Here is a 27,891-nt window from a genome sequence, read left to right on the forward strand (position 1 = left end):
TAATGATTGATGAATGCATCTTATAGGCAGTCTATCAGATTTCCAAGAGATTTCACCCTATAGCCATTAATGTGGATGGGCATTACAATAACTATAGTCACATCTTACAAAGCATACAACTCTCAGCTAGAGCCACCATCTTTCTCTGGCAAAGCAGCTAATGATAGGTTGTGCCATAATCATGTGGGCCCATGGGATGGCATACTGAACAGAGAACTTAAAAACAGGGAGATCAATTAATCTGTCAATCTCCCCACCTATAATTTATTATTATTTTTTATTATTATTAGATATAGACTATTGTGGCTGTTGTCCCCTGGACACTCTCCAACGTATGAATGCCTCCCTTAATATGTGGTGCCCAGAACTAAACCCACTACTCCAGATGTGGCCTGACCAGGGCAGAGGGCAGTGAGACTTTCCTTCCCTGATTTTTGGACATGCTAAGCTTCTATTTATACAACCTAACATTTCCTTGGTCAGGAAAGGACTTGAACCAAGGCACAGAATGAGAAGTTGTAGATACCAGTGAAACCCTGGAAGACCCAGAAGCAGGCCCCTAGATATAAGGTGAATCCTTTCTTGAGAATCACAGATGTAGACTTCGGAGTCTGGCATTTTATAAATAAGGAAACTAAGGCCCAAGGAAGCAAAATGACTTGCCCACAGTCATATAGATTACATTGGATGCAAGATTTGAACCCAGGTCCTCTAACTCCAGACTAAGTGTTCATTCCATTGTAACATGTAGAAGAATAATATGCAGAAGGCAGCTACCTGGTTCAATGGATAGAATGCTGGGACTAGAGCTAGACCTAAGTTCAAATCCTGCCTCAGATATTTCCTAATTGGGTGACTGGGCAAGTCACTTAACCTCTGTTTGCCTCAGTTTCCTCATCTATAAAATGGGGGTAATCATAGCATTTATCTCTTCAGATTGTTGTGAAGATCAAATGAGTTAATATTTGTAAAGTGCTTACCCCAGTGCCTGACACATTGTAGATGCTTTACAAATGCTAGGTATTATTATTGCTGTTGTTATGAAAGCTTGGGTAGGGAGCAACCTGTACTGGTCGGGGGAGCACCTGCATCACAGAGGGCACATTTCTATGACCTTTTCGATGTATCTTCAGTCTTCACCTTCCTTCCAGAGGCTCTGAGGGGTGTGGGGAGGTTGCAGGAAGGCAGAGCTCCCTCCTTCCCCTTGGGGCCTTGCTCTGGGACTCGGGCTCCACTCCATCTGCTCTCCCTCCCCCAGGGTCACCATCTCCTCCTGCTCAAGCCTTCCAGTTGTGTGGCCCCTAGCTATTGGCTGCAGCCCCGCAATCACCGGGGGGTCTGGGCGAATGAAAAGCAACCACTTGTGGGGCACACTCAAAGCTGGGGTTGTGAGAAAGCCCCAGCTCCTCCTCACCCCACCACCGTGTTCAGTGGAAGTCGAGGTCCAAAATAGAGGAAGCCGTGGGCAGAGGGGCTACCTGGAGAGGCGAGGGCGCACCAGGGGTGGCCAGGCTGGGGATGAGGTGGTTGCCGGCGGTGGCGGCCATGGCCGTGCTCCTGGCCACCTCAGCTGGCGGCCAGAGAGGGAAGGGTCTGAGCCCCAAGGCCACAGACAACCAGAAAGCCACGGACAGCACCAAGGACAGCGGCGCGACCAGCACCACAGACAGCACCGCCACCGACAGCACCACAGACAGCACTACCGACCGCACCCCCACAAGCAGCATGACCACAGAGCGCACGAGTTTGGGCAGAGAGCGCGCTGTGGGCAGTGCCACGGCCAAGGACGGTGCGAATGCCACGGCCGGGAACGGTGCGAGCTCCACGGCCAAGGCCCCGCACGCAGAGGGCGTGAGTACACCGGCCACGGCCACAGCCACGGCCAGCGCCGGGGGCAGGAACGGTGGCGGTGGCGGTGGCCCAGCCAACTTTCCAGGGCAGCAGCGGCAAGAGTGGAGGAGGCGCGTTTACTTCCGAGAGGAATTCGAAGACGGCGGTGAGCTGCCACAGACCCCAGCCCGGGGTGACTGGGTGGTGCTGTGGATAGTGGAAACTTCATATACCCCAAGGCTGCGGGGAGGGCGGTCTGAGGGAGGGAACGCCTCGGAGAGACCCCGGGGCAAGTCGCTCAGCCTTCTCCTTCCCACAAATAAGTTTGAAGAGGCCCTAGCTCCTATCCAAAGTGGGCAGCTCTGGGCAAGTCAGGGCACCTCTCAGCTTCTGTTGAGGTCTTTGAAAATAAGCATAGTAGGGGCAGCTAGGTGGTGCAGTGGATAGGGCACCGGCCTTGGATTCAGGAGGACCTGAGTTCAAATTCGGCCTCAGACACTTAACACTTGCTAGCTGTGTGACCCTGGGCAAGTCACTTAACCCCAATTGCCTCACCAAAAAAAAAAAAAAGATAAAAGAAAATAAGCATGGTACCCCCTACTCTGATTACTCTCTAGAGCTATTGTGAAAGAACATCCGCTGTGATGGAGTGGATTGGGAAGAGATCTGGGTATGGAATCAGGAGAGATGAGTCTGAATCCCAGCTTGGTCATTTATTATCTGAATTTCTTTGGACAAGCCATGCCATCTCCCTGAACCTCAGTTTCCACTTCTGTAGAAGGTGGAGGTCGGACAACATCCTCTGGAGGGTCCCATCCAGTTCCAACATTCTGTGATCCTCCACACATTTTACCATGAATTTAACAAGATCTTCTTTGGCTCTGTGTGGGCTTCCAATCTTGCCCTCCCTCCTCCTATGTATCCTAAGTCAGGCTATATAATTGAGGCTTTTCCTATTCTATATCACCTGATGTGAGAGGAAACCTGGGATTCAGATTCTACCTGACAGAGTGAATGTGTGACCCTAAGCAATCTAACCTGGAAGGTCTCAAATATTATAATTACCAAAGAATGTGCCAACCAGCCTTAGCAGAAGGAGTTTCCTTGCTGGATAGTTCCTATGAATCTCTGCCACTGTATTCTGTGCCACTTTAGGATAATTCTTTGTTGACAATATGCCCCAGCCTCTTCCATATCTCCATCTATTCCTTGACCTTTAGGTGACCTACAGCTGGAATTCTTCCAAAGAGCATCACATACATTCAAATAAATCCCAGAAGAGGACAAGGTGATATAGAAAGAGAATGGATCTAGGAGCAGGGGAAGTCCTGAGTTTGGATCCTGACTCAGTCACTTACTAGCTGTGGAACCCTCCTCTGGGTGTCATTCTCCTCCTTTGTAAAGGGGTTGGATGTAATGATGATCTCAAAGGTCATTTCCAGCTGGATGTCAATACGACTGGATGTCTGATCCAGTTGCATGTCAACAGAATATAGATTGAGGTCTGAAGGGAATCTTGGAGGTCATTTTATCCAACCATGTTCTTAAGGGGCTGGAGTCCAACAAAGAAATGGAGAGATGGAAGTAGTGATAAAAATAAAAAAGATAATACAGGTTCCAAGCTGGGAGGCATCTTAGACATCTTCTGTAGAATGGAAGTTCCTTGAGGATGTGACTCTTTCATTTTTTTCTTTGTATCCCCATTATTTAACACAGGACCTGTTACTGTGTACAATGTGTACAATGAGGAATTACATTCTAATGGAGACAATGTGAACATATGTATGTATATGTGTGTATACATATATATATACAGACAGACATACGCATGTATACATATATAATATACAAAAAGAACACAAGGTCTCTTGGGAAGTGTAGGCACTAGCAACTGGGAGGATCAAAGGGACCTCATGCTAAGCCTGAATTTTGAGTGAAAGCAAGTATTCCAAGAGGCAGAGGTGAAGAAGGCAGTAACTCCAGGCAGGGACTAATGCAGAGGGAGAATAGGAAAATGAACTACTGTGTGTGAGGAGCAGCAAACAGACCAACATGACTGAATTGCAGGGTGTGTGGAAGCATGTAAAGAGACTAGAAAGTTGGGAAGTGTGAGCCAATGAAGAACTTTACAGGCCAAATAGATGATTTTATATTCGATCTTGGAGGCAATAAGGAGACACTGGAGTTTACTGAGCAGGGGGTGATACGGGCAGACTGAGGAAAATCCTGACAACTGAGTAGAGAATGGACTGGACTGGGGATAGACTTGAGGCAGAGAGACCAGTAAGAGGGCTCTTGTGAGAGGTGAGAGTCCTATACAGAGTTTGTGTGAGTGAAGAGAAAGAGACCAGTGAGAGAGATCTTATGGAGGTAGAACCCAGGGCCTTCCACCGAGTACCACATTCTGTCCCCTGCTCCAGGCAGTACATTCCTAGAGGATTGGGCTTGGATGTATCCCCATACAGCACCCTGATGGTACTTGGTGGAGAATCCATCTCCACTCCCTCTTGATGATGCATCACTTGGCTCCTTTCCCACCTCCTTCATCTTGTTCTTTGTCATCACATTACAAGACACCCTCTCACAGAACATGCCTCAACCTGCACCACTTACCCTTGGAAAGGAAACAGAAAAATTATCCATCTCTTAGGGAATTCACTGCAGAACATCATCTTTGATAAACATTCCTGAAATAACAACTTGTGGCAACCTCTCACTTTACTGCTAGGTAAAGATAGCCTTGTAAGATAGGCATTGGGGAGATAGATAAATGGTTGAGAGATAAAATGAGATAATATGTATAAAATGCTTTGCAAACCTAAAAGCACCATACAAATACTAACTATTGTTATTTTAGCTAGATAGAGATACAGTATTTATTAAGTGTTTACTGTGTATCTTTAAGGAACTCACATTCTAATGGGAGAAGACAAAACTTAAAGAGGACCTGGAATGGGAGAGAAGAGTACTTGTTTGAGGAGAAAAAGAAAGAGGAGAGAGTGAGTCAAGATGAGAGTGAGGGGAAAGGCCCTTACTGAAGTAGTGGGAGTAGAGGGAACAACCAATCATGAGAGCAAGGTCTCAGGGTAGAGGTTTATCCAGGGTGGGAAGGAAACTGGTAAGGAGGAGAAGTCCAGAAAGTGAATATGTGTGTGCATATATGTATATGTGTGTGTGTGTGTGTGTGTGTGTGTGTGTGTGTGTGTGTGTATAAAATCAAGAATGAGTGAGCCAGTCTGAGTCTTATGGGAAGCCTTTCCCAACCCCTCTGAATTCTAGTGCTTTCTTTGTGTTAATTATTTCCTACTTATCCTGTGTTTAGCTTGTATCCATATTGTTATTTGCTTGTTGTCTTCCACCCCCCCCCCATTAGATTGTGAATTCCTTGAGAATAGGGGCTGTCTTTTGCCTCTTTTTGTATCCTCTGGGTTTAAGCCAGTGCCTGACACATAGGAGGCACTTAACAATAAATATTGATCGACTGACTGACTGACATAGGAAAGTTGATTATCATACCTTCACAGTAGCAGTGGTAATACTGATTTGATTCTCAATCCCTGGGAAATTTATAGAAAGCTTAGAGGATATTGTACATGGCAAATGTTCAGTTCATGGTTGTACCTGATTGTCAAGGCAGGGGTTAATGGGGGCTTGAGGCTAGGCTGGTTAGTTATAAAGGGGTGAAGCAAGTTTGAGATATTCACACCAGGTCAGCTCTGCCCAAGGACTCACTCAGGTGTTGAGTAGATTATCTCAGTTTCTGTATCTGTAAAATGAGGGGGTTTGACTTTGTGACCTCTAAGGTCCCTTTCATCTCTAAATCTGGGGTAGGGGGGTCCTCAGACAAGTCACCTTACTTGTCTGGGCCTCAGTTTCCTTATCCACAAAATGAGGTTCAGCTGAAATCAGGATAACAGAGTGGAAATAACAATGTATTTGGAATCAGAAAACCTGGGTTCAAATCGTACCTCTGGCATTTACTACCTGTGTGACCTTGGACAAGTTACCTACTCATGGCTTCAGTTTCATCTATTAAATGAGAAGGGACCTAGAGACCTCTGAGGCCCCTCATAGCTCTAAATCTATGATTCTAAGTCACTTTGCCTCTCCTAGCCTTAGTTTTCTCATCTGTCAAATGGCTACGATAATATTGGTGCAGCCTACCTCCCAGTGCTATTTTGAGAAAAGTGCTTTGTTAGCCTTAAAATGCTAGGAAAGTGGGAGAGGTGAAGATTATTCTCACCAGCAGGGGGCAGTAGGCATAAAGGAAACAACATGAAGCCCTTGGTCCTGTGAATCAGGATTTATAGAAGATTAAAGGGGAAGTATTCTAGTTTGTGTCCAGAGTGCTTGTTGCCCAGTACATCCTGCCTCTATGGGCCAAGCAACAGGACGCATACAGGGAGAGATTTCTGAACATCAGCCTTCTCCAGATGTTGCCTGGGTGAAGCATGGCCATCGTTATCATCAAAAGAAAAAGGAGGAGGAGGAGGAGCAGAAAGAGAAAGAGGAAGAAGAAAGAGAGATTTGTTGCCAAGATTTTTGCCTAGTTACATGTTTCCCTTAGAATTTTTGCTACTTTATACTTCTTTGTGCAATAACTTTACATTTTTATATACCCTTCATTTTACAGATAAGGAAACTGAGGCACAGGGAAGTAAAGTAACTTGCCCAGGATCACATAGCAAGTGTGTTTGTCAGAGGCTAGACTTGAACCCAGGTAATCCCGACCCCAAGGCCTGCCATCTCTCCATTATGACACATTGCCTCTCATATATTTGTTTTGGTGAATTTCATGTGTATTTATTCTGTCTTTCTGAATCACGTATGTCAGCTAGCATAGGGCCTCTGAATCCAAATTCAATATTCTTTCCCCTGTACTAACTTACTAAACATTAATGCCAGACACCGAGGATGCATAAGTCAAAATGAACCAGTCTGCTCTCAAGGAACATCTTGTGTCCTCATAAAACCTCTTTTCTTTTCTTTTTCTTTTTCTTTTTTTTTTTTTTTGCAGGGCAATGGGGGTTAAGTGACTTGCCCAGAGTCACACAGCTAGTGTCAAGTGTCTGAGGCTGGATTTGAACTCAGGTACTCCTGAATCCAGGGCCGGTGCTTAATCCACTGCAGCACCTAGCCACCCCCTATTACCTCTTTAAATCCTATTTGGTCATCCTTGAGAGGATGTAAGTCATTTGAATGTATTTTTTCATTCCCTGACAGATGGATGGAAAAAACGATGGGTTCAATCTAAATATTGGTCAGACTATGGTAAATTCCAGCTGACAGCTGGAAAGTTCTATGGAGACAAGGAGAAGGATAAAGGTGAGTGTTCCTGTCATTGGGAGTGGGTTGAACTGGAAAGTTCCAATTATTAGAGACCCTTTGCTGTTCATGAATCATGGTCCTGTTTGCTCATCCCCCAACATGTAATTCACTTCCCTGCCTTCCTCCTCAGATGCCTCCCCAAGGTATAGAGGGCCTGGGGTCCTCAAAAGCTGGACCAATGAGCAAGCACAGGCTTTGGCTGTCCCTCCCCAAATTCTGCCAAGTTGGAATGGCTTCACATACAGGGCTGGTTGTGCTCAATATTTGGTATCCCAGGACTGGCCTCACAATAACATAGCATCTACTAAGGTACAGAAGATTTACAATCTACATCAGTGGAGTGAGAAGCACCACTGATGAAAGTACAAATCTTTAAAAAATATTTCGGGAAGAAGAATCCTGGGAGTAAGAGCTAGAAGGGATCTTTGAGATTATCATACCCAAATCTTTCATTTTTCAGACAAGAAAACTGAGGCTCAGAGGAAAGAAAATGACTTGCCCGAGGTCTCATAGCTAACAGTGGAGCCATGATTTAAATCCAGGTGCTCTTATTCTAAATTTAGTGGGTTTTCCCACTATACTATGCTGCCTTTATGTAAAGTTTGATATATGTGTATATGTATATATAAATGGTTAAGAAAAATATGTCATCTATCTTAAATTTTGAGAAAGTTTATCATTATGGAATTAATACATTTTATATGTAGCTTGGCCAATCTTTATTAAGAATCTACTTGCTGGCCCTGGATTCAGGAGGACCTGAGTTCAAATCCAATCTCAGATACTTGACACTTACTAGCTGTGTGACCCTGGGCAAGTCACTTAACCCCCACTGCCTGACAAAAAAAAATCTACTTCGAACAATACTACCAAAATTGATTATACTTTTAATGCTACAGCAATAAAATTACCAAGAGGATACTTTATAGAACTTGGTAAAATAATAACAGAATTCATAAAAAAGAAAGAGATTTATAATTTCTTTCTTTCTTTTTTTTTTAGTGAGGCATTTGGGGTTAAGTGACTTGCCCAGGGTCACACAGCTAGTAAGTGTTAAGTGTCTGAGGCCGGATTTGAACCCAGGTACTTCTGACTCCAGGGCCAGTGCTCTATCCACTGCACCACCTAGCTGCCCCAAGATCTATAATTTCAAGGGAGATTATGAAAAGTGGGAACAAAGGGGAAACAGCACTTCCAGACTTCAAACTATATTATAAAACAGCAGTCATCAAAGTCATTTGTTATTGCTTAAAGAATAGAGATATGGATCAGCAGAACAGACCAGATAATCAAGATTCAGAAATAATAGAATTCAATAATCCAGTGTTTGGTTACATGGAAAATATACATTATCTAGGGAAAAAACTCCTTATTTGATTAAAAAAATACCCTTGGGGAAAACCGAAAATAATTCTGGCAGAAATTAAGTTTAGACCAGCAGCTTTTTACTCTGCAATACATTCTAAATGGATATATGACCTTAATATCTTTAGATCTTTATGATCTTTAGATTAAACTATTAAAAATTAGAAGAGAAATTAAACACATGTTTCTCAAGCTATGGATAGATATATTCTCCTTTTTGTCATCAATTTCATCTTATTTAGAGTTCTAAATTCTCTCCTCCCCACCTTCTCTGGCCATTGAAAAGGCAAGATAGGAGATGTGGTCTTAACCAGAGATAGAGATAATTACAAAAAATATAAATAATGTTGATCACTTGAAACTGAAAAGCTTCTGCACAGACAAAATTAATACATGTAGGATTAGATGGGAAGTGGTTGTATAGGGAAAAATCTTTGTATCAAATTTATCTTACAAGGGTTTGGTAACCAAGATATATAAATTGTATGCACATATACATATACACATATATTTATATGTATGTATGTATTATGTATAACTAAGCCATTATCTAAGAGATAAATGTTCAAAGGATATGAACAAACAGTTATGAAAAGACCAACTGCAACAAATTCACAATCCCATTCAAGGATGATTTAAATCACTAAGAATAAGAGAAATGCAAATCAACAACCCTGAGGTTTTACCTCACACACTGTAAATTGGCAAAAATTACCCCCAAAATGGCAACAGTCAATGTCAAAGGGGTTGTGGAAGAATAAACACACTAAGAAATTGTTAGTGAAATTGTATAACCATTTTGGAAAGCAACTTGGAATTATACAAATAAAGTGACTCAAACTTCTATTCCATTTGAACCAGAGACTCCATCACTGGGCTTATCTGCCAAGGAAGCCATGAATAAGAAGAAAGTCCTTATATACCCCAAAAGGTTTATAGCAACATTTTTTATGATAACTAAGAATTGGAAACAAAGTAGATTACATCAATTTGGGAATGACTAAACAAATTGTGGTGCATTAATATAATGCAATAATCTTGTGCGGTAACAAATGATGTGTGGGGGGCAGCTAGGTGGCGCAGTGGATAAAGCACCGGCCCTGGATTCAGGAGTACCTGAGTTCAAATCTAGCCTCAGACACTTGACACTTACTAGCTGTGTGACCCTGGGCAAGTCACTTAACCCCCATTGCCCCGCAAAAAAAAAAGAAATGATGTGTGTGATGAATGCAGAGAAACATAGAAAGATCTATATGAACTGATAACAGAAAAATAAACAGAACCAAGAAAACAATATTCACAGTAATTCCAGCAATGGAAATAGAAAGAACAACACACCAAAAAAGTCAAAAGTGAATGTAACAGGGGCGGCTAGGTGGCGCAGTGGATAAAGCACGGGCCCTGGATTCAGGAGTTCCTGAGTTCAAATCCGGCCTCAGACACTTACACTTACTAGTCACTTAACCCCATTGCCCGGTAAAAACAAACAAACAAACAAACAAAAGTGAATGTAACAGGGGCAGCTAGGTGGTGCACTGGCCCTGGATTCAGGGAGACCTGAGTTCAAATCTGGATTGTGATCCTGGGCAAGTCACTTAACCCTCATTACCCTGCAAAACAACAACAACAACAACAAAATTACCTTTACTTGGGTTTCTCTGAACTCTTGGGATTCAAAAGTGAATGTAAAGGGGGCAGCTAGGTGGCACAGTGGATAGAGCACCGGCCCTGGAGTCAGGAGTACCTGAGTTCAAATCTGGCCTCAGACAATTGACATTTACTAGCTGTGTGACCCTGGGCAAGTCACTTAACCCCAAATGCCTCACCAAAAACAAACAAAAGTGAATGTAGGAGATTGGTATCTCAGAGCTACCTCTGTGCCATGCCTTTCTCCCCATGAGATTTCTTTCATGGTTCCCCTTCCCTTCCCTTCCTCAGCCCCAAAATAAACTACTATCTTATTCTAAAAAAAAAAAAAGTGAACGTAACAAAAGGTAAAAAGGATCAAGCAAGACTCAAATGAGAGGACACACACCACCTTACATGCCTTGGATGCCTCTGCTTTCATTCCATCCTCACATGAAAGAGCACATATTTTCATTTTAGTTAAGCCTGTTTGATGTTTGGATCTTGACTGTGTTGAAGGCTAATCACATAGCATCCAAGGTGAAGGCTATATGTAGACCACGTATTAACTGTGGCAAATGCCAAATGCTAGGCAATGTATTGACTGTGATGAAGGCTACATGTGGGCCATGCATTGGCTTTGATTAAGGCTGTGTCCTAGTCATTTATTATTCATGGTGAAGGCCATGTTGCAGTATCTATCAAATATGTCCTTTTCTCTCCTCTGCCACTGCCACTAACCTGGTGCAATGGCCCACTGGTTGTTCTGCCTGGCACAAGTCTCTCTACTGTCTAATCCATTTTCCATTCGGGCACCAAAGGGATTTTTCTAAAAGGCAGGTCTGACTATATCACTCCCTTATTTAATCAAGTTCAGTATCTCCCTATCACTTCTAGGATCAAATACAAAATCTTCAGTTTGTCATACAACATCCTTTTTAACTTACACAGACACAGCCAGACACACACCCCTTTCCAGTCTTCTTACACTTGACAAACCTCCTCCCCAGGTACTCTTTGACCCAATGATGCTGGCCTCTTTGCCTAAACAAGTCACTTCTCCCAACTCCAGGAATTTGCCCTGGCTGTCCCCCAGGCCTGGAATGCTATCCCCCCCTTGTCTCCACCTCCTGGCTTCTTTCAAGTATCAGCTAAAATCCCACCTCTACTGGAAGCCTTTCTTAGCCCCTCAATTTCAGTGCTTTCTCTCTGTTCATTAATTATGATTGATCCTATATATAGTTTGCATATATTTGTTTGCTTCTAGTCTCCACAACTGATTGTGGGCTCCTTGAGGGCAGGGACTGTCTTTTGCCTCTTTTCCCCAAGTATTCCCAAGGCTCAGCACAGTGCTTGGCACATAGTAGGCGTTTTATGTTTGTCAACTAAATGAAGATGGGCCAAAGGCCTATGTGTAGAGTGCCCCCTAATGTTCATTCAGAAGAAGTGCCTCTTCTACAATGAATTCTCTCCTTTCATAAACAATTATGAAACACCCCCAAAATGCAGGCAGGGGAAGGGGGTCTCACTTCTATGCCCAGGGGAAATACAGATATACAGAAGTCAGGGTCTCCTGCCATCAAGAAGCTTACAGACGGGGCAGCTAGGTGGTGCAGTGGATAGAGCACCAGCCCTGGAGTCAGGAGTACCTAAGTTCAAATCCAGCCTCAGATACTTAACACTTACTAGCTGTGTGACCCTGGGCAAGTCACTTAACCCCAATTGCCTCACTAAAAAAAAAAAAAAAGAAGCAGCTTACAGATTAGTAAGGGACACGACTTGTCAAGAGACACTATAGTTTAGGGCAAAGAGTGCTCAATTTAGAGTCAGACATTCTGGGTTTGAATACCCAGAACTATTAATCATAACATACATGACTTTGGGCAAGTAGCTTCTCTGAACCTCAGTTTCTTCTTCCATCAATATAATAATGATAACAAATGTAGTGTTTTAAGGTTTGAAAAGTTCATTATTTTATTTGATCCTTGAACCATTATTATCTCTATTTTACAAATGAGGAAACTGAGGCTGAGACAGGTTAAAAAATTTGGCCAGGGTTATATATCTAATAAGTGTCCGAGGCAGAATTTGAACTCAAGTCTTCCTCAGTCCAAGACCAGTGCTCTTACCCACTGTTTTGCATAGCTGCCTCCCAAATGAGAATGAGGTGATTTCCACTGTCCCTTCCAGTTCAAGTCTGTCCAAGGTGCTCTAAGGCACTGAAGTCATGTCACGTGTGTGCTGGCCTGAACACTCAGAGCCAAGGTTCCACACAGCTTTGGCCCGGGGTCCAAACAAGCCTTTGCCTGCTATAAATAGAGCCCATTCATTTTACCATTTAATTTTGCCCCCTCTCATACTTTCTAGCCTGCTGTCACGAATCCAATTGCAGTGCTCATTTAAAGATGAAAATTAGTCATTGGTAGCACCTTATTCACTTTCTCCTTCCCTATGAAAGTTTCATGGAGTGAAACAAAATGAGAAGTGGCTAGAGATGAGTAGGAGCTAATTTATTTCTGGTTTCCTGCTTCTCATCATGCCCCAAATGCACAGGTCTTCTATCTCACTTCCATATCTTGTAATGACCTGCTGAAGGATAAAGCCGGGATGGTGGCTTTGGGGTGCTTAGGGTGGGCCCTGCAATAAAGCCTGGAAAACCTCACTGGACTGTTTGAGAACTATATGCTTAATGAGGCTGCTGATGACTCCACACACACAAAACCCTCAATAAAATGCCACTCTAGTCAACTCAGCTGAAAGACTACTGTGAAACAAGAAGAGATGCCATTAATTTTCATCTTAATTAAACCCATCTGATGTGTTGGTATCAACTATGATGAAAACTAGTCTTGTCTTGATCATGGTGAAGACTACTTGTGTACCCCTGCTGACTACAGCAAAGACCAAATGCTGGGCACATATCGACTATGATGAAAGTTCTGCATGAACCATGGATTAAATATGGTGATGCATTGTCCATGGTGAAGGCTATATGTAGACCACATATGAACTGAGGCAAAAGCCAAGTGCTAGACAGATATTGACATGATGAAGGCTGCATGTGGGCCAGGCATTGACTTGGATCAAGGCTGTGTCCTAGTCAAGTATTATTCACGATGAAGGTCATGTATTGACCATGTGGTAATGACTATGTGTAGACCATTTTTTGACTGTGGTGAAAACCAAGTTCTGAACATATGTTGAATACTGAAGGCTGCATGTGGGCCATCTATCAACTGTTGTGAAGACCATGTGCTGGCCATATGTTAACCAAAGCAGACCATGTGCTGGACATGTATTGAATCTCATAAAAACTGTAATTGGATCATATATTGAGCTGCACAAAGGCTGTGCATGGGCAAAATATTTGCTGTGATGAAGGCCATGTCCTAGCCATGTAGAGACCATGGTAAAGGATGGGTTGACTTTGTTTCCTTTCATGAAGAAAAAGTTATGAAACAGAGGGATGCCACCTTCCAGCAGCCAGTTTAAAACCTGTGTTCTATTCTCTTGAGGTACTTGTAGTCATGTTAGAGAGGTGAGATATTAAAAATAATAACTGGTTACATAAAATAAGGTACATTATGATTAGATGGTAAGATGGATGACATTAGGGTACCAGGGAAAGGAATAGGCAGGATAATGAGAAACCTTTTTTATTTTTATTTTTTGAGAGCTTTTGAAGGAAGAAGGACCCCTCTGTAGGTTCAAATACATATATAACAACAGAGCAGCATTTGGTCCAGGGGGCTGGGTCCCTCCCAATCCATTCATTTAGTCATTCAAATAGAATTTATTAAGTGACTACTTTGTGACAGATACTGAGCTAAGTACTATATATACAAAGAAAGGCAAAAGATAGTCCCTGCTCACAAGGAGCTCACATTTACAGGGTAGGAGGGGGTGGGAATAAGCATTTATATAGTGCCTACTATGTGCCAGGCACTTGCTAAGAAATTTCTTTTACAAACACCATCTCATTTGAGCCTCACAACAACACTGAAAGATACATGATGTTATCATCTCCCTTTTACAATTGAGGAAACTGAGGCAAACAGACTTTAAGTGACTTGCCTAGGGTTACAAAGTAAGTGTCTAAGGCTGAATTTGAATTTGGGTCTTCATGACTCCAGGTGCAACTTTTTTTTTTGGATGAGGCAATTGGGGTTAAGCAACTTGCCCAGGGTCACACAGCTAGTAAGTGTTAAGTGTCTGAGGTAGGATTTGAACTCAGGTCCTCCTGACTCCAGGGCCGGTGCTCTATCCACTAAGCCACCTAGCCTGCCCCTCCAGGTGCAACTTTCTATCTACTGTCCTTCCTAATTGCCTACTCCAGGACTCTTGCACAAGATATATACAGGATAATTTAGAGATAATTAATAGAAGGAAGACAATAGAAACAAGGAGGATGAGGCAAGGCTTTTTGAAGGAGATGGGACTTTCACTGAGACTTGATGGAAGGCCCGGAAGACAGGAAATGGATGAGAAGGTTGCTCCCACCAAAGGGCTCCTCTCTGCTAAGACTGAGTCTTAATCCCAACAGAACCTGGTGCATAGTAGGTTCTCAACAAAGTTTAGTTGAATAATAACAAATTTCTATCCTAGAATTTGGGCCTCATGGGACTTACTATTCCTCACCTGGCTCCCAGGCAGGCCAATCTAGCCCTGTAAGATGTGCTTTTTCCTAGACCCACTTTATCTTCTGCTGACATAATTCAACTTATAGGTTTATCTGTTCTCTCCCTTCAGGTCTCCAAACAAGTGAGGATGCTAAGTTTTATGCATTATCAGCACGATTCAAGCCCTTCAGCAATGAAGGTCAAAGCTTGGTGGTGCAGTTTTCAGTCAAGCATGAGCAGGGTATTGATTGTGGTGGGGGCTATGTTAAGCTCTTTCCTGAGGATCTGGACCAAGAGAACATGCATTCCAACTCAAGCTACTTCATCATGTTTGGTGAGTTCTTCAGCCACCGCCTATCTCTCCCTGTCCATGGTGCTAGAATGTTAGACTTGGAAGTGGCCTTCAAGGTGAGTGTTGTTCTCTTGGTCAGGCATTGGTTGGATTAGATGGCCCCTGAAGTCCCCCCCAAATATGAGATCCTACAGTCCCCATCCAAAAACTCCATCTTTACCAACCCAAGTGTTGGCAGAGCTGCCAGAGGATTTATCCATTGCAGACCAAGTTGGGATATCCCTTCTCCCTGTATGATTCTAACACCATGAGAGGGATCCTTGTCCTTACCTCTGGTGCTAAACAGTGATGCTACAAATTATCTGATGCCATTGAGTTTTTCATTTGCAGGCCCAGATATCTGTGGAATGGGAAACAACAAGGTACATGTTATCCTTAATTACAAAGGAAAAAACCATGAAAATAATAAAACCATCAAGTGCAGGGTAAGTCCACAGGCCTGGGCTTGGAGGTTTGGGAGAGATTCAGAGATGGCATACAGATATGGAAAGCAACAGGTGAAGTATGGTAATACCAATCAGTTTGAACTAGATGGTCCCTTGGGAATATTGCTGATGCTGAAATTCTGAGCTTTTCTTTTTTCTTCTTTAAGGCATGGCATTAGCAACAAAATAAGCCATTTTATTTATTTTTGGTTTTGGAAGCAATTGGGATTAAGTGACTTGCCCAGGGTCACATAGCTAGTGTCTGAGACTGAATTTGAACTCAGATTCTTCTGACTTCAAAAGTCACTTAGAGACCCAGTGCACGGAGCCAGTAGAGCTAATCAAGTGATATTAACTCAGAAGGCAGGTAATGACTTGGTAAAATAGGTGCCACTAAAAATTAATGTCTCCCATTTTCCATCTTCCCAGAACAAAACCTTATCCATTTTTGTTGTTGTTGTTTAGACCTATGGTTTTACTGATGTAGGGAAGTCTCAGTGAAGAAACTCCCTCTACCAATGTAAGAGGACAACTGTTCTGCAATTTATAGTCTTAGAACATTTCTTAGGGAACTGAGAGTTTAAGTGATTTGTCTAGGGTCAGCCAGGATACAATCATAGCCTGGCCATGGTGTTGACCCACTCATGCTCACAGTATAGCTGGTGGTTCAACATGATATTTGTAACCCCTTTATCTCTCTGGACTGACTCACTCATACCATCATGAACTCCCATGCCTTTGGGGATAGGACAGCCACAGGCTGCCATGCTTCTATTACTCTCAAAATCTTGTGAGGTGGCAACCCTGCTGTGGGAAGGATTTAGTCTTACTTATCACCACTATAGTTCCTGAGCCCCTACTGGTGTGTTTCCTACTTACACAAATCAGATGCAATGATACCATTGATTCTTAAACATGATACATTTACCAAACTAGAAGAGAAAAGCAAGAATAAGCGTAATGTTTACTTAATAGAAGGCAAAAACAGTAATAATCAAAATATAACAGCTCATCCATAAACTTGGGTCACATTCTCCAACCAAAGGACACATTGTCTGTGAGGACAACATTTATAGAAACCTAGCAGTGATGCTCATGAGTAAGGAAACCATATACTCAGGTCAGTTCACAATTTTTAGACCATAGGACTGAATGTCAGTGGTCTTTTTTAGGAAACAGTCACATCACCTGTTCCTCTTCTGAGACATCTGCTGGATGAAGCTGCTTCTTTGATATTCTTAGGTGGCAGAAGAATCAAACTTTTTTTTAGTAATGCAGAATCATTATATTCTTTATATGAAACAGCAGTCCTAAGCCTGTGGTCTGCAGCTTTCCTGATCGGCTCCCTTAGTTGGGTGCTGAAGCATTGTTAAACTATTTAAGTGACAGGCAAGCTCCTCAGATGTGCTCTCTGGGCTCTGAGGAGTTCCTTTCTCTCAAGCCAGAAAGAATAGTACAGAACAGTGTAGTTAAACTTCCCCACTCTGAGGCTGTCAGTGGCACTGAAGAGGAAAAAACAAGCCCAACTAGCTCTTCACATAGCAGGATTATGCTTTCTCCAGTGAGCTCCATGCAGTTATAGAGCTCTCCAACAGTGAGCTTCCTGCAGGTACAGAGGTCAAGCTTCAATCAGCATTCTCTGCTGATTCCACCCAAAACAGTCACTCTTATCATTTGATTCTCCTCCCCTGCTTCTGTCTCTGTTATCAGCTTGTCTCCAGCTACTTGCTGTGTCCTATTATTCTTGTGATTTCTGTTTTCTCATCTCACCAATTCATCTGAGGCATAATAGCAAGGCTTCTAGATGAATATAGTGACCCATCTGTATCAGGTGGGGATCCCAAATTCCATGTACAATTTTCCCAAAGTCTCCAACCAATTCTTTGATTTCATTTCTCAGTTGTAGCATTCAAAACGCTGAAAATAATTATATGTTAAGAAATTATTGGGGGAGCAGCTAGGTGGTGCAGTGGATAAAGCACTGGCTCTGGATTCAGGAGTACCTGAGTTCAAATCCGGCCTCAGACACTTGACACTTACTAGCTGTGTGACCCTGGGCAAGTCACTTAACCCCCTAGTGCCCCACAAAAAACAAAAAGAAATTATTGGACAACAATGCATTGTGGCCATTCCTGCCTTTATTCAACATTCCTGTCTCTGAGCTACTTTCAAATGTTTCCTCTCAGTACATTTATCTGTGAGATTGTTTTCTCTCAGGTCATCAACTACTTCAAGCTGGGTTTTTCTTCTCATACAAATATCTTTTTTCTACCTCTTTCAGTCAATAAAATATCCACATATGAAATGAACAATGACATATTATGAAAGGGGAAGCACCTTCTACAAAGAAAAAAATTAAATAGTTCCTACTGTTTAGGAGCTTATGTTTTATCTGGGGAAAAATGTGTAAACCTATACATGTACAAGTAACTATGAAGCACCTACAAGGTAAACACAAAGTGATTTGTGTAACTAGCAGCTGAGGAGATCAGGAAATGGCTCATGTAGGTGGTGGCGGCCCTTGCACTTAGTCATGTTCTTTGAGCCTGCTTCCTCCCTTTCTATATCAGTGTGGGTCCTTGAGTGTTTGTCTCCCAGATGGATACATTGTCTCCTACTGGTCCAGTTACTGTTATTTAATGGTAACAATACCACTAATGCTCATATCCTCCTCCTGGACAGTTCAAAGTGCTCTGAGGTTTAGGATTGAAAGGTGAGCTCTGAGCTTTTTCCTTCCTCCACCTGGTACAACACTAAAGGAAGTTGAGGATGTTGGGGAGAATTAGTGTGTAGGAGAGAGAACTGGGTGACATGATTCTGTCCTTTCCATTTTTAAAGGGTAGAGAAGAAAGCACATTCCCTGTAATTCTCCCAAATCTTCTGGCCATGCTGGGCCTGGCTTGATTAGAGCTGTGAGGTCAGCACCACCTAGGACCCCTCAGATTCCCAGATCAGGCTTTTGACCTCTTGCTCCTCCTGTGTTGGGTAAACTCTTTGAGAGGGGAGCCAGGCTGGGTAATGCTACAGACCCTTCAGAATTGGCTCCTTCCCTGCAGATCAATAAGGACACTCACCTGTATACTCTGATTCTTCGGCCCGATTCCACCTATGGGGTCAAGATAGATAATCAGCTGGTGGCGGCCGGGGCTTTAGAGGATGACTGGGATTTTCTACCCCCCAAAAGAATCAAAGACCCATATGCGAGGAAACCTCGAAAGTGGGATGAGCGACCCCAAATTGAGGATCCTGATGACAAGAAACCAGAGGTAAATGGATTCTGCTTCTGCTCTCCAATCAAGAAATGATGCTAATTAATGACACAAAGAATTTTATGAGCCCGCAAAAGTGTATGCCTTTCACTACTTCACTCCTAGCCCACATTCATGCATATCTGGAAATCATTTTGTTCTGGGAGAACTGTCTTTGTATCCCCAGGGACCAAACCATGCTGGGCACCCAGTAGTCACTTGTGACTTCATTGTTTAGTTTAGTTGACAGAGGACAGCCAAGAGAGGATCAGGGAACCAACTAGCAAACCACGTGCCCCCAAGGTCTGGTGGCACATGTGGGGGACATCAGGAACAGGAGATTGCTCATTTTGGGTGGACCTAAGGGAGAACTCACGCACACTGGTTTCTCATTACAAGAGTACCCCTGCTGTGTCCCAAAGCCACCCATGAATCTCTTTGATGGATTAATTTTATCTTAGGTGTTTTTTTAAATAGTTACTATTGCTATAGATATCAGTTTGGGATAAGCATATTTTAATTTATTAATATTATTTACCGGGGGCAGCTAGGTGGCGCAGTGGATAAAGCACTGATCCTGGATTTAGGAGAACCTCAGTTTGTATCTGGCTGTGTGACCTTGGGCAAGTCACTCCACCCTCACTGACCCACAACAACAAAATGTGTGTGTGTGTGTGTATACATATATATAATATACATATACATATATATACACATACACACACACACACACACACACACACACACACACACACATATATATATATATATATATATATAAAATTTACCAATAAAGAATTGACCGTGTGTTTCCCTAACTTCTCATGGTCTCAGGCTGTGTGGGAGAGAAGGCAGGGAGAGAGCTTCAGCTTGCCAGTTCTCGTGAGCAGGGGAAAAATACTCAAAAACACAGAAGACCTAGAAGTCCAAGAGCCAAAACAAACCAAGCCAAGAGAGCTCCTTGTGTCTATCAAGGATTTTTATCCTTTTTCGATGGAGGCGGGTCATTATACATTGATCAAAGCTAATTGGTTAGCATCATTCAATTCCATTGGTTGATATGATTTGAAGGTGGTCTAAATTAAAATGAATTCTGTGGAGTTCAGGGAAAAGAATGCAAAAGACCCCCACTGAAATTACTTCAGGCAAAGTCCATCATCTAGGTGTGCTTTGATCCCATTAATCCTTCACTAAGCTAGACAAAAGAGTCTATCTCTATTTCTTTTGTTCCCTTGGGTTTGTCCCAAATAAGATTTGCTGAGGTTTCTTAAGAACTGAACTTTCTGGAGAGAGAGTGTGTGTATGTGTGTGTGTGTGTGTGTGTGTGTGTGTGTGTGTGTGTGTGTGTGTGTGTGTGGCAGGAAGAGTGGGGGAGCACTGAGAAACTAATCTCTGAGTCCCCCAAGAAATCCTTTTTTTTTTTTTTTTAGTGAGGCAATTGGGGTTAAGTGACTTGCCCAGGGTTACACAGCTACTAAGTGTTAAGTGTCTGAGGCCGGATTTGAAGTCAGGTACTCCTGACTCCAGGGTCGGTGCTCTATCCACTGCGCCACCTCGCTGCCCCAAGAAATCCATTATTAATAATTATTTTCTCACATAGGACTGGGAAGATTTTGAAAAAATCCCAGATCCAGATGCTAAGAAGCCTGATGACTGGGATGCGGCAATGGATGGCGAGTGGGAGCCACCTTTGATCCCAAACCTAAAGTATAAGGTAAAAGGGACTTTTTTTCTCTTGCAAAGAAAATGAAATATAGAACAAGAAATTAATGAAACTCCTAATGGATAAGTTTTGGCTCTGAGACTTGGTGGATGTATTTAGGGTGGGCACTGGGCTAAGAATGATGCCAGACTTATCTTTTTTGTTGTTGTTGTTTTGGGGGTTTTTTTGTGGGGCAATGGGGGGTTAAGTGACTTGCCCAGGGTCACACAGCTAGTAAGTGTCAAGTGTCTGAGGCCGGATTTGAACTCAGGTACTCCTGAATCCAGGGCCGGTGCTCTATCCACTTTGCCACCTAGCCGCCCCCCAGGCTTATCTTGCATTGGTCCAAACACACTTCTGTTTATCCTAACCTCAAGAGATGCTGTGAGGAGAACTGACCTGGGAAACTTGAGTCGGCAGGGTCACTAGCTGATTTACCAAACCATGTGCTTCCTTTAAGGAACAGGTCACTGGGGAGGATTAGTCTGTAGGAGAGAGAACCTGGTCACATGATTCTATCCTTTCAATTTTTAAAGTTCTGTCACATAAATGAAAGATTAAAATTCATCTCTGTGACCTCAGAGGGGGAAAACTAGGAAGTAGGAGATGTATGGAGGCTGAATTTTGCTTAAGGTAAGGAAGAACTTTCTAACATTTAGATTTGTACAACAATGAAACAAATTAGGTAGTGACAGATATTAAAACATCTACTGAAAAAAAATGTCTACTGGTAGAATGACCCTTTGTCAGACATTTTATATATTAAAAGAGTTTATGTTCTAGGTCGAACTAGATGAACTCTAAGGTCTCTTCCAGTTCTGGGTTTCAATGATTTCTTCTTCTTCTTTCTTCTTTCTTCCTTCTTCCTTCTTCCTTCTTCCTTCTTCCTTCTTCCTTCTTCCTTCTTCCTTCTTTCTTCTTTCTTCTTTCTTCTTTCTTCTTTCTTCTTCTTCCTTCTTCCTTCTTCCTTCTTCCTTCTTCCTTCTTCCTTCTTCTTTCTTCTTTCTTCTTTCTTCTTCTTCTTCTTCTTCTTCTTCTTCTTCTTCTTCTTCTTCTTCTCCTTCTTCTTCTTCTTCTTCTTCTTCTTCTTCTTCTTCTTCTTCTTCTCCTTCTTCTTTCTTCCTTCTTCCTTCTTTCTTCCTTCTTCTTTCTTTTTTCTTCTTTCTTCTTCTTCTTCCTCCACCACCACCACCACCACCACGCATTTATATTGTGCTTTTAAGGTTTCCAAGATGCTTTACAAATGTTATCTCATTCCATTCTTACAACCACCCTGGGAGATAGATGCTATTATTATTATACTCCACCCATTCTACTACTACTACTACTACTACTACTAATAATAATAACAATAACAATAACAGTACTTAAGGTTTACAAAGCTCTTTATATTTATAATAGAAGTAATCCCTTTGGAACATATACTTTGGCCCTCTGGTGAATGGGAAAAGAGTTTCAGCCCCTTCTAAAGAGGGAGAAAGAGGCACATGGAATTGCTTATGCCCTTTAGCATGGGGCTGAAACCCTTTCTCACCACCAAAGTCCTTGGTACTGTCCCATGGGTCATCATCAAAAACTGATAAGATTTTTTTTAAGGTAGTGGGAGCAGCTAGGTGGTGCAGTAGATAAAGCACTGGCCCTAGATTCAGGAAGACTTGAGTTCAAATCTGGCCTCAGACAATTAACACTTATTAGCTTTGTGACTCTGGGCAAGTCACTTAACCCTCATTGCCCCACCAAAAAATGTTTTTTAATTAAAAAAAAATTAAAAATAGGCAATTGGGGTTAAGTGACTTGCCCAGGGTCATACAGCTAGTAAATGTCAAATGTCTGAGGCTAGATTTTAACTCAGGTACTCCTGACTCCAAGATTGATGCTCTATCTAAATTTCCTCTTATTTAAATCAGTCCAATATTCTAAGGTTATCTCTTGAGACAGGCTTCCAGTGCATCAGCTAGCCTTCCTTGGGGTGATATTCCTAACATTTATCCCTTTACTCAAGTTACTGAGAAACATCAAAAGCAGCACAGGTCTCTGGGGGTGCAGGCTATTTATAAAACAAAAACAAACAAACAAATAAATAAGTGATAATCTATTATAATTAGGACCAAATAAAAATTTCCATAGAATTTGAGCTCAATAACTTGGGTTATTTCATTGCTTGAAATGAGAAATGCTAGGGGGAAATGAAGATATTCCTGTTGACTATTTCCTATTTTATTTTTAGGGTGAGTGGAAACCTCGAATAATTGACAACCCAAATTACAAAGGTGAGTGGGTGCATCCGGAAATCGACAACCCGAAGTATAAAGCAGACCCCAACATTTACAGATATTACAACATCAGTGTTCTGGGACTGGATATTTGGCAGGTAAGTAGTAATGAAATACATACACATTTGCCATATAGTAATTAAGTGGCAGTTATTCAGAATCACAGAACCTCATAGTGGAAAGGGATCGTAGAGAGACTATGAGGTTCCAGAACCGATCTCAAAAGAGGTTCTCAGTTAGCTCTGTGACCCTGGGCAAGTCACTTAACCCTAACTGCCTCACCAAAAAAAAAAAAAAAAAAAAGAGGTTCTCGGAGGCCATGTTGACCAACGCATCCCTGGCCAAATTATTCTTCTGTACCATCTCCAATCGATGACTGTCATCTAGCCTCTCTCTAAGACCTAAAAGGAGGGGGAGCTCACTATCTCCCAAAGCAGCCTTGACATGGTTCTAGTTGCCAGGGATTTCCTCCTCACGTCCAGCCCACATCTGCCTGTTTGCAGCTTCTCCTGGTTCTGTACTTGGGGGCCAAGCAGAACAAGGGTAGACCTTCCTCCTTGGACAGCCCTTCAAATCCTCAAAGACAACTTACACATCCCTTCCCATCCCCCTCGCCCCCATACTCTTCTCCAGGACAAATATCTCCAGGTTCACCACATGATGCCAACCAAGCTCTTCCCCATCTTTGCCATCTCCTCTGGACATTCTCCAGTTTCTCAATGGCCTTCTGAAAATCCTGTGCCAGAGCTGAACCCCACCTTCCAGTGGTGGCTAGCACTTTGCCCTGGCCAGGAAATGGGAATCTCACTTCCCCAGCTCTGGACACTGTGCTCTCAGAGTGTCCACATGGAGAGAAAGCAGTCTATGATCACATGAACTTTGGGGGGGCTACCCTGACACATGAAACCCTCCACTGAAACCCAGATCTTTTTCAAATGAATTGTCATCTAGCCATATTGACATTTATCTAGTGCATTAAAATTTGTCAGCTGTGGGACGGCTAGGTGGCGCAGTGGATAAAGCACCAGCCCTCAAGACAGGAGTACCTGAGTTCAAATCCGGCCTCAGACACTTAACACTTACTAGCTGTGTGACCTTGGGCAAGTCACTTAAACCCAATTGCCTCACTAAAAAAAAAAAAACAAGAAAAAAACAAAAAAAAATTTGTCAGCCATTATCTAGCTAGATCTTTTTGGTTTGGTTGGTTTTTGTTTGTTTTTTGTTGTTGTTTTTTGTGGGGAAAATGAGGGTTAAATGACTTGCCCAGGGTCACACAGTAAGATTTGAACTCAGGTCCTCTGGAATCCAAGGCCAGTGTTTTTATCCACTGCGCCATCTAGCTGTCCCTGTCTAACTAGATCTTTACAATAACACCATGAGGTTGGGACTACAGGTGCTATGATAATAATAATTATTATTATCTACAATGAGGACACTGTTCTGGGTTACATACCTAATAATGGTCCAAGGTGGGATTTAGACTCAGGTCTCTACTTACTCCAAACCCATAAGCTTGATTGTTGCATCATGCTGCCTTTCATGATGTAAGGAAGTGGTTCTTGACATCTGGCCCAAATCTGTCTCTCTGCAACTCCCCCAGCCCCACCTACACACACACACACACACACACACACACCCCTACACCCCATGATTCTCTCTGGGACCCAAATAGAACAAGTCTTGCGTGTCTCCCACACAAGAAACATTCATGTCCTTGAAGGTTCTCCTTTCTCCCCTGGGCCTTCTCTTCCACAAAATGAACACCCTCAGTATCTTCAGCTGATCCCCTCTTGTATGTCAATCAGTGGTCTCACCATCCCAGCTGCCCTCTGTGGAATGCTCCAGTATGTTTCCTTTTTGGTGCCCAGAACTAAATGGACCATATTAAGAGCTGGGTGCGGGAATCGGGGAAGGTTTCCTGAAAGAGGCAGCCCCTGAGTTGGGCCTGTGGAAGGAAAGGAAGACATGAACACAAATGCAGATAAGGTGGTAAAGAAAAGGACTTTCAGCAGGTAAAGATTAGGAGAAAGGAAATGAAATAGGGAAAAGGAAAAAGAAACTTTGGTTTGGCTACAATGTGGCATATAGGAAGTGGAGCTGAGGGTATGGGCAGAGGGGGAGTAAAAATTAGACATCTAGTGTGGGCCCAGAAGACAGAGGGCCTTAGCTGCCCAGCCAGGATCTTGGCCTTGATCTTTGTCTCCTCTGCACCTGGGCCACTTTTACAGTCACTGCAGATATTAACCCAATAGTTCAAGAAGGATATTTGTTGACTTTGGGAGAAAACAAAAACATTTCTTTGAGGCATCACATCTACATTCATAATTATCCCAAGTATCTTTACTTCCTACAGGTAAAATCTGGTTCTATATTTGACAATTTCCTCCTGACAAATGATGAAGAATTTGCAGAAAAAGTTGGAAATCAGACCTGGGGAGTAAGAAAAGTAAGCTAAGACTTTTCAGTCATGGGCAAATTTCAACAGGATCGTTTACTTAAAATTTACCATGCTTTGGAATTCTTTGTTATAACCAAAGAATTCATCACTTGGTGGCTAATTTGTTGGCAATGAGCCTACCAGGGATAACTGAGACTGCTCCCCTTTGAGAGATCTGGGAGAGCTCTACTGGTACAGCTTACAAGTCCCCAGGGACCCCTCTCTCCAATCCTAGGGGATTGAAAGAAATATAAGTATATATAATATACTTAATTTTTTATTCAAAGCTGAGTATTGGGCACCAATACAATCAACTAAATACCCTTAGTATCAATTTATATTCAAATTAATTTTATGTTGTTTTCAACTAACAAAACACTTCTTTTAAGCTACCCATTGGGAGGAAGGGAAGAAAAACAAAGTCTTTAGAATCAGATCTGCAAAGTCAAGCAAAACAAATTCTCCCACTGGCCTTGTCCAGAAATGCACATCTTATTCTGGGTCTTTAGTCCATTGCTCCTTTGTCAGGAAATTGGTGGCAAAATAATGAATTTCGACACATAATATTGTTATAATTTTTCCATAACTCCCCTTAAGTCTTCAGTAAGATTTTTCCTTTGTCCCTTCATATGCATTCAATAATTACTGTGCTCTCCAATCTTTCAGTATTCTTTTTTTTGGTTTTGCGTTATTTAAAGTAAATTATTCTGGATTTCTTCCTATTCTTCACATTTGTTGGTCTTATTTGAATTACACTATTCTGCTACATTAAGTGATTACACTTTTTTTTAACCATTCCCCTATTCTTGGACATTTAGGAGATTTCTAGGTTGTTGTCCTCTGGGAGTTTTTGTAATGACTTAGGATGCTTGCTATGAATAGTTTTGTTTTCATTTTTGCTTATTTTGGCTACATTTTCAGGGTCTATTACCAACAAAGGAACCACTGAGTTTAAAAGTGTGATTATTTTTGTAAATTTTCCACAATTTTTATTTGTAACTGTGTGTAGAGAGACAGCTTGCCCTCCAAAAAGATTCTACAAGTTTTCAATTCCACCAACAATGAATCAGTGCACATGCTCCTCTCTTTGTGGACAATTTGTGAATCAATAACATTTCAATTCCACTCACTAAATAACTGTCACATTCCTGCTATGCAAAAGGGACTGTGTTAAATGCTGGGGTTACAAAGTTCTTCCCTTAAGGAACATATAAAGCAAAGGACAAATACATGAATTACTAGGCTACCTGGGAAGAAGAGATACATAGAAAGGAGAGGTTTCAATATGCATTATAAGAAATTTGAGGAGGGGAAGATTACTTTCTCCTAGAGCCATCTAGGGCTGGTCTCCTCCAACTCCCCTTCTCCCAAGGAAATGAACGCTACCCTGCAGACCCTTTAAAATGTAGCCAAGGTTATAGACTAAGCTTAGATGTAAGACTATTCATTTGTATTTCTACTTTCCTATTTCCCTAATTGGTATCACCTGTTTGTTGTCTAAACAATAAAGGCTAATCTCTCACTGAAAAAAAAAATGTAGCCAAGGAGTTAAAATGTCTCCTACAGGGTTAGCTAGAGTCATTCATTGAATAATCTCTCTGTTCAAGTACCTACTATGTATGTGCAAGACATTGTGCTAGGTACTGTGGGGAAAGCTGAAGATACGTTTAGACAGTTTTTGCCCTTAGGGAGTGTATAATGGGGGGGGAGGAATGATACAGCTATATCACACTATAGAATAGAACTTTACAATAACTCTAAAGCAATATAGAACACAAGAACCAGAGAGAAACAAGATGCTATGCAAGTTCTGAGGAACGAAAGATCATTTCTGACCTGGGGAAGGAGGGAAAATCACTGAAGGCTACTTGTAGGAGGAAACAATGAACCTGACATTAAAGGCTAGGTCACTTCTCAAAGGTCAGAAATGGGGGAGGGGGAAATTAGAGGTGTCCAGAATTTATACCACCTCCAAATCGTGTGGAAATTACATATTCAATACAGGAACCAGAAAGGATATGGAGGGAAGCCTATGAAGCAGAAGAAAAGAGAAAACAGCAGGAAGAGACCAAGAAAAAAATGGAAGCCGATGATGAAGAAGAGAAGAAATATGCGGTGGAGGAAGAGGAGGATGAGGATGAGCATGAGGACGCTGATCAGCCTGAACTGGAAAAAGACAAAGAGCTGAAGGAAGAAAACAGGGATAAAGGAGGGTATGGGTCCACTGGTGAAGACATAAAGGATGAATTGTAATTGTGTTGAACATAGTAACTCATAGACAATAGCTAATGGGCCACTGTTAATTAGGCTTGGGAACTCACTTAAAACAATACAAGAACGAATGCAAGAAATATTTATTACGCTCAGAGAGTCTGAAATGGGTGGGGCTAAGTGCAGGGGCTGGTATAAGGTTTAGATAAAAATCCCTTGCCTTCAAGGAATTTGTATGGTCTAACAAAGTCTTACTACTTATTACCCTCCTTGGATGCACTGTTGCACTTAGATGCATTCATGAAATGGATGGGCAGAAACCAGCCCCTTGGTTGATACTGGATCCTCTGCTAGGAATTTACTTGCAGCCAGGTAAAGAGGGATTTTGCCATCTTGATTCTGCCTTGAAAGTAATGCTTTCCTCCTGGCTGTGAATGGTGTATGAGGATTTTGGATCAAACACTTTTGTTCAGTT

At 42.2% G+C, this 27,891-nt stretch overlaps 1 protein-coding gene across 1 annotated transcript; it reads left to right on the plus strand.

Annotated features, from left to right (window-relative positions):
• The first annotated feature begins 1,545 nt into the window (after nucleotides 1-1,545).
• LOC122754544 (calreticulin-like) lies at nucleotides 1,546-27,458 on the plus strand. The gene is made up of 9 exons (XM_044003071.1): nucleotides 1,546-1,996; nucleotides 7,054-7,155; nucleotides 14,899-15,102; nucleotides 15,451-15,545; nucleotides 18,602-18,811; nucleotides 20,394-20,507; nucleotides 22,723-22,866; nucleotides 25,122-25,214; nucleotides 27,210-27,458. The coding sequence occupies exons 1-9, from the start codon at nucleotides 1,546-1,548 to the stop codon at nucleotides 27,456-27,458; spliced, it is 1,662 nt and encodes a 553-aa protein (XP_043859006.1).
• Nucleotides 27,459-27,891: the final 433 nt, after the last annotated feature.

This window comes from Dromiciops gliroides, chromosome 4, assembly GCF_019393635.1.
Source record: "Dromiciops gliroides isolate mDroGli1 chromosome 4, mDroGli1.pri, whole genome shotgun sequence".
Lineage (NCBI taxonomy): Eukaryota > Metazoa > Chordata > Mammalia > Microbiotheria > Microbiotheriidae > Dromiciops > Dromiciops gliroides.

What these genes read in the sequence shown, in the direction of transcription:
- LOC122754544 (XM_044003071.1), top strand. Translation starts at nt 1,546, where the DNA reads ATGGCCGTGCTCCTGGCCACCTCAGCTGGCGGCCAGAGAGGGAAGGGT. An exon ending in AAGCTACTTCATCATGTTTG is followed by an intron (nt 15,103 to 15,450) that starts GTGAGTTCTTCA and finishes TTTCATTTGCAG; the next exon opens with GCCCAGATATCTGTGGAATG. An exon ending in AGACCTGGGGAGTAAGAAAA is followed by an intron (nt 25,215 to 27,209) that starts GTAAGCTAAGAC and finishes TATTCAATACAG; the next exon opens with GAACCAGAAAGGATATGGAG.